General features: G+C 42.8%; 1 protein-coding gene across 1 annotated transcript in view; it reads right to left on the reverse strand.

Annotated features, from left to right (window-relative positions):
• Positions 1-8,470, reverse strand: part of Ism1 (isthmin 1) — a 71,826-nt gene extending 63,356 nt beyond the window's left edge. Inside the window, exon 1 of the mRNA XM_038332079.1 lies at positions 8,333-8,470. Coding sequence (XP_038188007.1) covers positions 8,333-8,470 — 138 coding nt within the window. The remainder of the gene's footprint in view (positions 1-8,332) is intronic.
• Between the last annotated feature and the right edge of the window lie 4,855 nt (positions 8,471-13,325).

Here is a 13,325-nt window from a genome sequence, read left to right on the forward strand (position 1 = left end):
ATCAAGCAGTACTAAAGGAGCCAAATCTACTGAGACACTTTTTCAAAGAATCTCAAAAATAGTACACTAAGTAAAAGATAACAAATACATAGAAAAATGTACACAATACAGTTCTATGTGTGTGAGCACTCTGACAGGCAAAGCTAATCTGTAGTGGTGGGCATCAGGAGATGAACTGTTTACTAAGGTACTGTCATTTGGAAGTCTTCTAGGGTGATGGGGAATGCTATTTTTGATGGCAGCTTTGTGGTCACATATACCTACCAAAAATGCACTTGAATTCTTGGAATTTGTCCACTTTATTGGATGTAAATCATACTTTTTTTTTTTTTAAAAAAAAGACTTTTTGAGTTTAGAGAGAAAGGGGAGAGGGAAAACAACAGAAAGAATGGAAAAGGAAGGAAAACAAAGAGAAAGGAAGTGTAGAGGTGGGCGAGGATGAAGTAAGATGAGAAGGGGCTGTAGACTCTGGGGAGAGCCCAAGGACCAGAGTGAAAGCATTGCTTCATTCAATCCTGGGGTTCAGAATGCCTGGATGTGACATCTCCTCCTGGAAGACACTATGACAGCTCAGGTATGAGCAGCTGCTGGATAAATCACTTAAGAAGATGCAGCCAGGCATGTTTTCAAAACAAAGGTAAGAGCATGGGAGGTTAAGGAGATACGGAAGACAGACCTTGAACTCTTGATGTTAGCTTCACACTTGGATGAGAGTCCCAGAAGAATAGTACATGGATACTGGACATAAGCCAAGAAATTTTCTGAGAAGAGCACAAGCTTGGGGCTTCGCATGGAAAGGGTATATACACCATATGCTGACAAGGACCCAGAGCCAATCCCTGAATCTTAGCACAACCTGATGAAATTGATGAACATTAAAGAGAAAAATCTTAAAAGTTTCAACTTTGTTTTTCATTGGGCCAGGGATTCATTACAGTGCTAGAGTCTTTGCCTAGTATATTTGAAAAGTCAAATGCTAAGAAATGCTATTAAAATATTCCATGAAACATGAAATAGTGTAATAAAATAAATAATATCTTCAAAATTCTGAGAGTAAGCAATATAACTCAGTCAGCTGCCAAATTGGCATTACATATAAGAACCAAATAAAGGTGTCTGAAAATGTTAGCTCTTGGAGACTTTTGTAGTTGATAAGTTGTTTAAAAAACACTTTTAAAAGAATGTATTCAGCAACATAAAAATGAAAATATGAGATGTATAAGGCAGCAGATAAAGAATTAAAGACATTTCACCATTAAAACAAAATAATTCTGGAGAACATAATAAAACTGGTAACCACTGATCACCAGGCATAATAAAAAGGCAAAAGGGGAAAGAAAAAAGAAGGAAAATTCCAATACTAAAGAAAAGTTTAAAGAACATAATTTTAAAAAAATCTAGAGACAACCTACAGACAAGACAGAAAAGGAGTCAGAATCCTGTTTCATAGGGGAATGTAAGTTACAAGTGCTAACTGATTTTCAGCATTGATAGGAATGTGGGAGCAAAATTATGTTTGTAAGAGTTTTAAAGTAATAGAACTAGGACACATTGCTTCCATAATTTGAGAGAAAGCAAGCAAAATAAAAAATTTAAAGGCTGAATCTTGAATTCCAATCTTTTTTATAATCTTCTTTAACAACAGATAATTCTCAGGACATCCTTCTATCCCAAAGACCAACATAATTTTGAGATCATGGCCAGAAGGAAATTACCAAAGTGCTTTGCTAGTCATCTAAATGACACTAGGTTAGACACTAGCTCTAGAGAGGTTGGCCCTCTTGCTAGAGTCACACAGATAAACTGATGGTGGGTGCAAAGAAACAACCGGAAATTTAAAGAACAGCAAACATCCTGGAAAATATATCTTCAAATTTACCAGTAATAATGTAATTATAAATGGTTAATTCCTTGATCTCATAGATAAAGAAAACTGAGGCATAGCTCACCAATATTAGATAATAAAAAATTTAAAACAGAAAAAATTTGAAACTAAAGGTTGACAACTATACACAAATCAATGTCCCCACCAAAACCCCACAAAATGGATTTAGAGAAACAACTTTAAAAATAAAATATTTTAATAAACATGCAATAAAAGAGATTAATGAGAAATTTCACCTCAATAAAACTACAACACCCCAAAGACACTATGGGTTCTAAAAATGTAAATTTAAAAATGTACAGAATTATAGTAGAGAAGAGAAAAGGGAACAATGTCAGGATAAGATCACAGTGATTTTGCTTCAGGAATCATCAGATAAATCAAGGTATGGAAGCTTATATAATACAACTAACACTCTTATAGGTCTTTTTATATAAGACATTAGATACTATATATGCAATATATACTACAAAGAACGTAGAAAAGTTGTAAATGCCTAATTATGCATAAACCTTATACTATTAAAATTAAAAGTCAGTTGAGAATGTATGATTTTCTCAGAAACATAATTTACTACAACCAACTAAAGAAATATCCCATAATTTAAATAGGCCATAAACAGTGGAATCACCCAGAATATGAGCCAGAAATTCCAATCAAGGAGATAGCAAGCAAAAGAGGATATTAAGAGTGTTTTAACATTATTTTTCTTGACATTCAATTTTTATCATTTAAAGGGCTAGTGAAAAAAATGAAGGAAAATTGAATCTTTGCCATGAGTGTGTAAAGATACTACCAAAGTACAATATCAGTATCCACAAACATACTAAGGGCCAGGTATTGTAAGCAGGTATTGCTAAGTGTTGTTTTTCTAGATTCCAGAACAAAATTGATGAGCATAACAAAAACTAATACCAGTCTCAAAAGCATTCAGACCTAGAAAATAATCTATAGAACAAAGATGTTAAAAACTGAACTTTTTTTTTGCCTTTTTGTTTCCTAGAGAGAGAGAAAGATGTCACAGAGTTAAATGAGTGGGTGGTAGGGTGGGGAGGATACGGGAAGGGAAATCATAGAGACTATATTGCTTGAAAAAAAATTCTCAATTAAAAAAAATTAATGTTGATAAAAATAAACATAAAATCTTTTTCAAGACACAGACACCTCTGTCCTAATGGGAGAGGTAACAGCAGTAAGAGAAGTAAAATTAACTTTATTAAAATTTTAGTAATTTAAAGCAAAACAACTCTATAAAGTTCACTAGGATATATTTAATATAAATTTTCAAGAATTGTTTTTAACATCAATTGATTGATGTGTGTGTGTGTGTGTGTGTGTGTGTGTGAGAAAGAGAGAGAACATTGTGAAAGTGTGTATGTGAGTGTGTGTATGTATGTGTGAACTCACACACCACAGTTTACTTTTGAAGGTTAGAGGGCAATTTATGGGGAGCTGGTTTTCATCTTCCAAAATGTGAGTGTCTGAGGTAAACTAATACCCTCAGAGATCCTCAGGCTTGGTGGCAAAAGCCTTTACCTGCTGAGTTATGTCACTGACCCATATACTTTAAACAAAACAGGATATCAATATATTAGTCCTACTAAAACATACTACATAACTCCATTACACAAACACAGTAATATATGTACATGAATAGATGTGATGAAACAGACTTATATATGTGAAAAGCATAGTGGAGCATTATATAACAAAGTGGAGCATTTAACAAGTTTGATAAGATAGCTGGTTATTCCCTTGAGCAAAAAAAAAGATAGTTACATATTTAAAACCCAGAAATAATTTCAAAATAGACTGCCATTCTAGAGTAGTTTAACTACAAACATATTTGAACAGAATGTATTTTAAAGATTTTTACAATCTTTAACAAAAGGTCCTTAGGGAAAAGACTGGGAATTGAATACATTTAAGACAGCTAGCTACTACATGGCCAAAAGTTGCATAAACAAAGCAACTTGGCCAAGACATTTACGAAGCCCATAAAACAAAAAGATCAATATCGTATTTGCAAGAATCCCTTCAGATTCACAAAGGCTGTTGTAATGTAACTTGGCGGCTCTTCCTCACTAGAACCAGAATCTATATCCAGTACATGAGAAGCAGAGCTGATCCTAAGATGTGAAAGTGTATTAAAGGGTCTTAGACCCGCTTTTATTTGCTTACTCCTCTGGGCCTGTTGTGTGGAGACAAAGGTGAGAGGGGATGCGGAGAAAACAGGTAGGCGATAATGAGCAACCACCATCAGACTTATGAATGAGATCATTAACACTACCTCATCCACATTATCCCAACAGAGGGCTTAAATACAGGAATAATTTAAGAGGCAATGAACAGAAGAACCCGCCCTACTGAGCCCCGGGCTAGATGCTGCCCTACAAACTCATGAGCAAATAAAACTATGGATGCATGTAAGCCACTAAATTGTGGCGCGGTTTGTGATGCCCCAGTAGGGAAGTGGGACAATTATCCATTACTTATAAAGGGTTCCAGTGATGAGAGTGACTGCTTGACTGGAAAGTGGGCGGGCAAGTTGGGAAGCAAGAAACATAAATGCCTATTAACTGAATCAAAGCTGGAGGAATCTTGTTGACAGACGGGGAACAAGAGCTTGGACTCTACAGTCAGCCTGTCTGGGTCCAAGTCCTGGGCCCGCCCTTCTCCCTCCCCAGCTTGTAGCTTTGACCGAGTTGCTTCAAGCTGTTCAGTTCTCCACATCCTCCTCTGTGGAACGGACAGAGTCCGCCCTTGTCATTTCACTTCCTTCGTTTTAGTTACTAGCAATCAAATAATACTAAATTGACTAGTTCAGAAATGGCTAATCTGTAGGTTTTAAATGGCACACAGTGATGAAATGTATCTTATTAAAAGTTTTTGTTCTTTATGATAGAGGAGAAACAGTGTTTTCAGGGTTTGGCACTATCTGGGGTTTGGGGCGTTCACCAAGGTCTCAGAATGTATCCACCAAGGATAAAGAGATGACTGGCAATCCCCTGGAGTCCCTGTGAGGAATTTCACTTAACAGAATAGTGGTTTTTCTTCTAGTGCTGTATGGCCCAGGTAAAGCAGGGAGTACACGAAGCTACACTGTTTTGTTGAAGGCAACGGGCGAATGAAGAGGCAGCATGCTGGTTCATCAAGATGACAGATCCAGGACAAAAATCTTTTCACTGAAGTTCAGAGTTCAGTTTCCTTTTGTGTTATTGTAAAGGTGCCCAGTTCGTCATTATATTAACCTTCTTCAATCTCACTGCTTTAATGAGGTCAGGTTTTATTACGAAAAATTACAATTTTAAATTTGAGTGGGATTTATTAGAAGGTACATGAGAATTTAGTTTAAAAAGGAGATAGCATTATTTTGATTAGAATTGTTATGGTCTGTGAAGCCTGTATTTTGAAATGTTCCATCTTCTAAAGTGCTTTTATTATATAATTTTTCTCATATAATTTAATTAAAGGTGTATGAACAATCAGCGTCTCTGACCAGCACAAGAGAAAGCTATGCCAGCAAAATATGTCAGTCAAAAGTCAAAATATTTGGCAGTTCCATGAATTTTTATACAGCTAGTGCTGACAGCTGAGACTTTCTTACTGAATGTTTTATGATCCACTAACCAACAGAGAGATATTATGTGCTCAAAACACGTTATTTTTACTTTATGGCAGCATGCCAGTAGCGATGGAACAGCCACAAAGGAAAAAGCAAAACAAAACAAAACAACCCAAAATTCAGTTTCCAAGAATTCCTCGGAACTATCAAAGAAATCTTGTTAATGATTCTTAAGTGTGTTTACATATAGATATAAGTACAGATGCCTAAATATACACGTATGTATTGGTAGTTGACATAGCAAGGCTATAAATGTGCATCTGGAAATGTAATTTGTTTAAAAGTTGTCCCTCCTTTGTAGCCAGTTTTATGAGTTTACCAAGAACTTGGAATATTAGTATATAATTTGAAATACAATATACAAAATATAAGGTGTACATCTTTACACTATAAACTAAGAAAAACAAATTAAGGGACCTTTTAGCTCTTCAGCTTTAGTGTTACCTAACCTCAGTTTCTCCACTTGACAGTAAGATGACAGCAGTAACTATTTCTTGAGGTTCTTTTCTTTGAGCCTAGAGAAGTTAATATATGCGATGTGCTGGGTGTATTGCCTGTCATATGTAAAAGACACTCAGTAAATCTTCAGCTCTTATATTTTGAGCGTTTTTATCGGATATCCATCCAAGTCACCAAATCTTAAATAAAGGTGTGTCTCATTTTCAATAATTCCAAAACACAGTGTAGGTGAGGCAAACTCACAAGTACCTGCTTAATAATATATGGGAGCCACTGAGTTTCTGATCATTGGGAGGAATTTGGCAGCATATGAGTCAAATGATTTAGATGGGGGTTTAAGATTGAATTTTAAAATGTGCAGAAAACAGAAAGGATCCAGAAGTCACAGTTTTGTCTTCAAATACACCTGCTGCTAGCAAATGCATTCTTTTGCATCCGGCAGGCAGCAGATAAATGCCTTTTGCAGGTTTAGTTGGCCCTGTCCATTTGAATCATACTGCCGTGAGCCCAAGAAATAACTCTGGTCAGGAAGGATATAAAACTTTTATAAGGAGAAATTACAAAAAGTATAAAGTTACAAACTAAGTTGTTAAAGTCATCACTGGGGCTTGGTTAAGTGACAGCTTTGGATGCCCACCGTAACTGAACACTGTAGCCAGATAATCTGAAGCTACTGGATTAGCAGCTACTTAGGACCCCAGATATTCCTAGGATTAGAACTCTTTCTAAATCACCCATGTTTTCTGCCTTTGAGGGGCTATTTTTCAGCAAAAGCCCTCTGAGATTCCTATCCAATTCCACCAGCTGCTTCTCTCATTAACTTACTGTTGGGGTGGAAAAGGCCAATTGGAGATTATTCTAATGATAGCAAGCACCTCATAAAGAAATCTGCCAAATTTACTTTTCCATAGAACATCATTTTTACAGCCTTTCATGGGTTTCATAGGAAAGAAAGCATTATATATAAAATACAATTTCCAGCAGTCTTAGAGATATTAAGAATTATTCCTTCAAGTGTTTGGCACGAGGAAATATCTGTCACTGGACAGGTTTACTCAAAGGGTAATGTGAGAGGCTCCTACAAAATCAGAGTGTTTTTAGAAGGGTCCAAGAACATTTAAGTTTGAGGTATGTATTTTTGCAGGCATGGCTTGCATTCGTAAGGGTCACCTTGCTTTAGTCTGGCAAATAATGCACTTGGTATAATTAACCAACAAGTGGGAATGTGTGGATTCTAACAAGTTTCTTAATCTCTCTGTACCTCAACATCATAACCGGTAAGGCAGAGAGATTAACAGTCTTGTTATGATGGTTATGGTGAGATTAAATGAGTTAAATCCTGTAACACTCTTAAAACAGCGCCGTGGTAAATACCTGCTACAGAGCTGTTTAAATAACTGTTCCTCTCAACAATAGCTTGGTTTTTTTTTTCAAAAAAATAAAAGGCATAAAGATGTAAAAATATCGACATTGCAGAGTGAATAGTTTTAGTAGGCCTGACTTGAATTCATTGGGGACTGGAGATTCCCGGCTGTGCCCGGAAGAAAATCCAACCTCACTTCTATTAGTTCTCCAGGTTTGCACCTGTCGTCCTTCGCGCCACGAGAAGGGCTTTCCAAAGCCATAGCAGAAAAACCCATGCGGGCAACCTTTATTCAGCGTATTTCAAGGCCTGATATATGCCCCCAGGCCTCGACTCTTCCCCTGTTTTGGAGCTGACTGGATCAGTGGAACTCATTCTTAAAGGAACCCATAGAAGGAAATGGTCACTGGGAAGAAGTCTCTGCTACAAGTTTAAAAGTCTCAGCTCCAGACCAAATCTCCATAGGTGTCTTGACTATGACTTTTGCATGGTACAAAGGGGGCACAGAAGGTGAAGGAATCGCACACACAAGGTTGGGGTGTCTGGCTATACTCCAGAAACTATGTCTTGACCTCTGACATTGCTTGCACAAGCATCAGAGTTCTTTTTCCTAAATACACTTTGGAGATTTATCTTATAAGGCCTCTTTGTGTCCTGTCGCCTCACCTCTAGCCTTCCTTGCCTCCAGACAAGCTATTCAATCTCTGAAAGCACGCAGAAGCAAAAGCATCCTCCAGCAGCAGGCCGCCTGCACTTCCCAAGCCTAACACCCTTCCTGGTGCCTGGCCTGTGACAGATCTGAGGAGTGCTTTAGGTAATAGACCTTGCACCCGGCCTGGTCTCCACACATGGCTACCCGCCCCCGCCCCCCATCATCTAGCCCTGCACTTCTGACTTAGCAGAGTCGCCTAGGCACAAGTGCTCCTAAGGGAACGGAGGACCCGCCTCCTGGCCCCCAGTTTCCCGCAATCGCGCACGCCCCCTCCGGCGGCTCACTCACCTGCAGCTGAGACCCGCTGACGTTGCCCGCGGCCGCGTCTGGCCGGTCGGCGGCTCCGGATCCGCGTAGAACGGTGATGTGCAGCGTAAGCAGCAGTAGCCCCAGCAGCAGGAGCAGTTCGGCGGCCAAGCGCACCATCCTCTTGAGTCGCGCGGCTTTAGGACCCCGTGCGGCGGGCGGTGGCGGTGGCGGCGGCGGCGGCGGCGGCGCCGGGGGAGGAGGAGTCGGAGCCCCAGAGCCCGGCTGCGCTGCTCCCGCCTCGGCCCCTGTCGGGGCCCCGCTCCCCGGGCCCGCAGGGCTGGCTCTGGGCTCGGCCGGGCGCGCGGGGCCCGGAGAACAGGAGCAGCCGCCACCGCCGCCCCCACACCACAGCGGAGCCACCGCGGGGCCGGGGACGTCCAAGCCGGTGGCCGAGCAATCCCAGGAGCTGTCCGGAGGTGGCGGCGGTGGGGATGCGGGGCTGTCCGAGACCCAGGCCAGGCCAGGGTCCACCCTGCGGGCAGGGAGCTGTGGGGGCGGCGGCGGGGCGGGCGCAGCCGAGCCCCCGAGCGCACATGGGCGCCCCAGATGTGGCCGCGGTGCCGCAGCTGTAGCGGGAGCCGCCGCCAGAGGAGCGCGGGGAAGAGGTGGAGGAGGAGAAGGAGGAGGAGGGCTTCAATGGCAACCCGGAGTTACCTCCACTCTCGGCTCCCCCGCCCCCGCTGCCCCGAGCCACTCACCCTCAGGGCCACCACCTTTCTCACTCCGAGCTCCTCCGGGCTGCCAGCCTCGTAGCCCCGCACGCCAAGTCCCCGGATGGGTTGGCTCCGGGTCACCGAGGTTGTCACCGTTTGAGGATAACTGGGGGCGCCCCGCCGGCGCCTGTGTCCGCCTTCTCGGCTGTGCTAAGTGTGCGCTTCCGAGGTCGCTGGGGCGGAGGGGCTAGCCCTCTGCTCGCACTAGTGCTTGGGGCTGCGGGCGAGTGACGAGCGCCTGGGCCACCTGAGAAAAGTTGATGGGCAAAGTAGAGCTGGAGTTGTTGGAGTGGAGAACTGAGGGGCCCGACAAACCAGGTGTCTACAACGCCACTGTGCGCCCTGGCTTTGAGGAGGCGAGCTTGGGGGAGTGGCACAGTTTCTGTTAGTCCACAAGGGTCTTGATACTAGCTGATGGGCTCTGGGCTGGCTGAGAACTGGGTACCGCAGATCGCTGGCCCGCAGCGCCCTGGAGAGCCGGAAAGGTGGATGAGTTGGATTCAGTCCGCGCGCGTCTACTTAAGCGCGCAGGTGTCGCGTGGGAGGCTGCAAGGGACGCGGTGTGCGCGGTGGAGGCGCTCGGACGTCAGCGGGGCGTTGGGTAACTCAGCTTGGCAGGCTCGAGTCTGGGGGGGGGGGCTCATCCCGGGGGCGCCGCGCCTGGAGGGGACTTGGGGGCTGCCGGAACGCAGCCGCTGCTACTGTGCCACCGCCTCATGACCGCGCTGCAGCCTCGGGCTCCAGCGAACGACTCATGCCTTGCAAGGGATGCCGCTGACGAAGGGAACAGCTAGGCGATGGGCCGGGAGAGCACGGGATCCTTGTTTCCAATGCTAGAGTGAACAGGGACAGACCCGGCGGCGTGGCTCTGGCTCCCGCCTTCCCGAAGTGGCTCCAAGTGGCAGGCGCTCTGTTAAGCTGGAGACTTTTATACTGTGTTCCCTCCGCCTCCTTTCTCCCCAGCGCCAGCCCAGCCCTTCCCTCCTGGTGAGCCCAGCCCTAGTCAAGCGTGAGCACACGTTCCCACAGCCCTTGTCACACATTTCCATTTCTCACCCGGCCCCCAGGAGCATAGGAGAAATCCTTAAGATTCTTCTTGGGTGAATGAAACTAAATAAACGAAACTTTCCTACCGGGACGCTGCTCTTCTCTTCTCTTCTTTACCGCTTTCCATGACCACTAGAAACGGATAGGAGATTCTTAGTTAAACTACCTTTAGAGCTTAAATGTTTACTTTGGGAACCTCAAGACAAATTCTTTCGCCACTCCAATTGTTCTTGGGTTGCCGCAGCAGTTTTGCAGAATTTAACTAGCTGTTTGCATCTGTTTGTATCCGGTTATCTGCCTCTTTGAAAATGCTGGGAATATCCTTAAAATTCTAGCCAAACCCAGCAGCTCATTAATAAACTGTTTATAAAGGGCACGAAGTGCAGCTATTTATAAAGTGCACGATGGTATCTTTTCCTTTTCTTTTAGGAGTGAGGTTCCCCCATCCCTGGCGGAGTGCTTGCAGTCGACTGTATAAGGCTGCCTGGCCATCCCATTGCTTTCTCCAGGCTCTAAAATACCAATAATTGTCAACCAGAGCGCTGAGGGAAGAAATTGAAACAATAAACCCTGGTGGTTCAGATGGGAGATCAAAGGGGATCCTAGCAGCTTTGGAATCTCATAAGGATTCCCCTGTGTGTTTTCTAATTAGAATCACTTAAGGGCAGCAGGCAGCAGAATCAGCACACAGGTGGAATATATAAATTAAGGTGGCAAACGAGAGTCCTGTAGCCATAGGTAGTGTAAGGATGGCGGCATGCGTGGCCTTTCCAGGTGGTGTTGTGGACAAATTGCTCCTGTTGCCAAAGGCAGGCTGGTCTGGGTTAGGGCAGAAGGGATGCTCTGTTCATTCTGTCATTTTTTTTTTCTCACACAGTCTCCACATGTGAGCAGCAAGTGCATTTCCTCTCATCCAAAAGTTACATTATGTTTTCTCCTAAGAAAAAATGACTCAAGGGAAGAAAAAACAAACTGGAAAGAAACTCTTGTAAAGAAAGTGTTTTTTTTTTAAATAAAATTATAAATGGAGATTAAAAGATTAAAATTTCTAAAATGTGACTTGATTTTGGGTCATGAGTCTTTCTTAGATGTTGGACAAATGTGTTAATGAATGCTAGTACAGTCCCTTCTTCAGTCTGGGTGATCCAAATTCTAGACGAATTTGTACTCTGGTAAGCATACACGGGTTGCATTCTCCAAACAAAGCTGCCAGCAACACCCTGCTTTGGAGGGCTTGGAGAACATTGGCTTTCTTTCATGTTCTATGAAAAGCGAGTCCTGTGTATAATGCATCAACAAACTGTGTTTCAAGCACATTTCTGCAATCACTGCCCAGTAGCTGATAAAAGTTTGAAAACAATCCTACATCCTTCAGGAATCTCCAAGGTCCTGCATTCATGTCTTATCACGAGCTGTCTACTCCAGGAGAATGTGTCTGTTAGCCTGTCTGTATTCCCAGCAGACTTGGATTGGGATAACTTTGTGGAAGACCATTTCAGAACCCACGCAGCCTTAGAATCATGTTTCCGTCTTCCCAAATTCACAGCTAGAAGACATTTTCCAGCCACATTTAGATCTAAGCAGGAGTGTCGAGCCCTGTTAGTTCTAAGACTCCTGAGTGAGTACCGATATGTACTTTGCCTTCCCTTTCACCATGGCAGGTCTAAGAGTAGGACACCTTAGGTAGATTGTTGTTCACAAGAGAACCATTGAACTAGAAATATCTGCACTTGACTTTGTTCAAGTGAGAAATAACCTTTTACTCAAATACACATGATCTTATGATGTTCACAACTATCATTACCTCTCAAGACATTTACAGTCTTCACAGGGACACCTTCCTGATTATCACCAATATTTTTAGGACTGAATACAGGTCTTACACAGAGTAATGTTCATGGTTTTTATTAATGTATTACTTATACAAGGCAAGGGACTTTATTAAGACATTTATACACATACAATATACTTTAGTTATATTTAATCCTTTTGTTACCCTTTCTTATCCTTTGTCCTAGTTGGGCTTCTATTGCTGTGATAAGCCCCACAGCCAAAGCAACTCGGGGACTAAAGAGTTTATTTCTTCTTGTGGCTCACATAAAGAAGGGAAGGCAGGGCAGTAACTCAAGGCAGAACTGAGGCCGAGGCCATGGAGGAGTGCTGCTTACTGGCTTGCTCGGGCTTGCTTAGCTAACTGTATCACAGGTTCACCTTCTCAGGGATGGTACTACCCATGATGGTCTGAGCCCCACTTAACCAATCAGCAATTAAGAAAATTCTATAGAGACATATACCCACAGGTTCATCTGCTGTAGGCATTTTCTCAAGTGAAGTTCCCTTTTCTCAGATGATCCTGGCTTGTGTCAAGTTGACCTAAAATTGACCAGCACAACTGAGCCCTCCTTGTCAACTTGGCAAACAAACACAGTATTATTAAACGCTAACCTTTCTCTTTTGTATCCACAAAATCTCATGTATTTAAAGAAGCTATTAAGGTAAACACACTTGATGATCTGTGTTAGCCCCTTGTAAGGAGCAAGGAATTTAGTGACTACGCATAAAGCTTTTGATAATTGTGTGGGGGGGGAGAGCATACTGATGCTAGCTGGTGCTTCCAGCATCCCGTGATAAAGTGACAAAGGCAAAGGATGAATCTGTGATAAAACTAACCAACTTCAGATGCACATAAACAGCCTAAAACTTTCTAAGTGTGCCCTAGAAGAGGATCTTCTGCCCAGTGGCCGTAAGACTCAAGTTGTCAAAAACCAAACCCACGCCCTCAGTATAAGGTTGGTTGAATTACAATGAAAATTCAAGGCTCAGGCTCAGAGGGTGTGAACAGTTAAAAGTACGGGCTCTGACTGACAATGAGTGGACTTTTGTAACTTCTGATGGATAATTTTGGTTGTCAGCATGACTATAATAACTGAAATGCAAGCAGCTGCGAAGAATTTTCTTCATCTGATCATTTGAGGAAGAACTCACTCCTGGTATCAATACCTATCCTAGCTAGGTTTTCTACGCTATGATAAACCACATGATCAAAAGCATCTTACGGAGGAAAGGGCTTATACAACCCTATAGCTCAGCCTATTGTGGAAAAAAAAAGGACAGGAAATTCAATGCAGCAGTTGAAGCAGAGGCCATGGAGGAGAGCTGTTTACTGGGTTACTGGCCATGGCTTATGAAGTCTACTTTCTTATGTAACACAG

The sequence above is a fragment of the Arvicola amphibius genome, chromosome 5 (genome assembly GCF_903992535.2).
Source record: "Arvicola amphibius chromosome 5, mArvAmp1.2, whole genome shotgun sequence".
NCBI classification, from domain to species: domain Eukaryota; kingdom Metazoa; phylum Chordata; class Mammalia; order Rodentia; family Cricetidae; genus Arvicola; species Arvicola amphibius.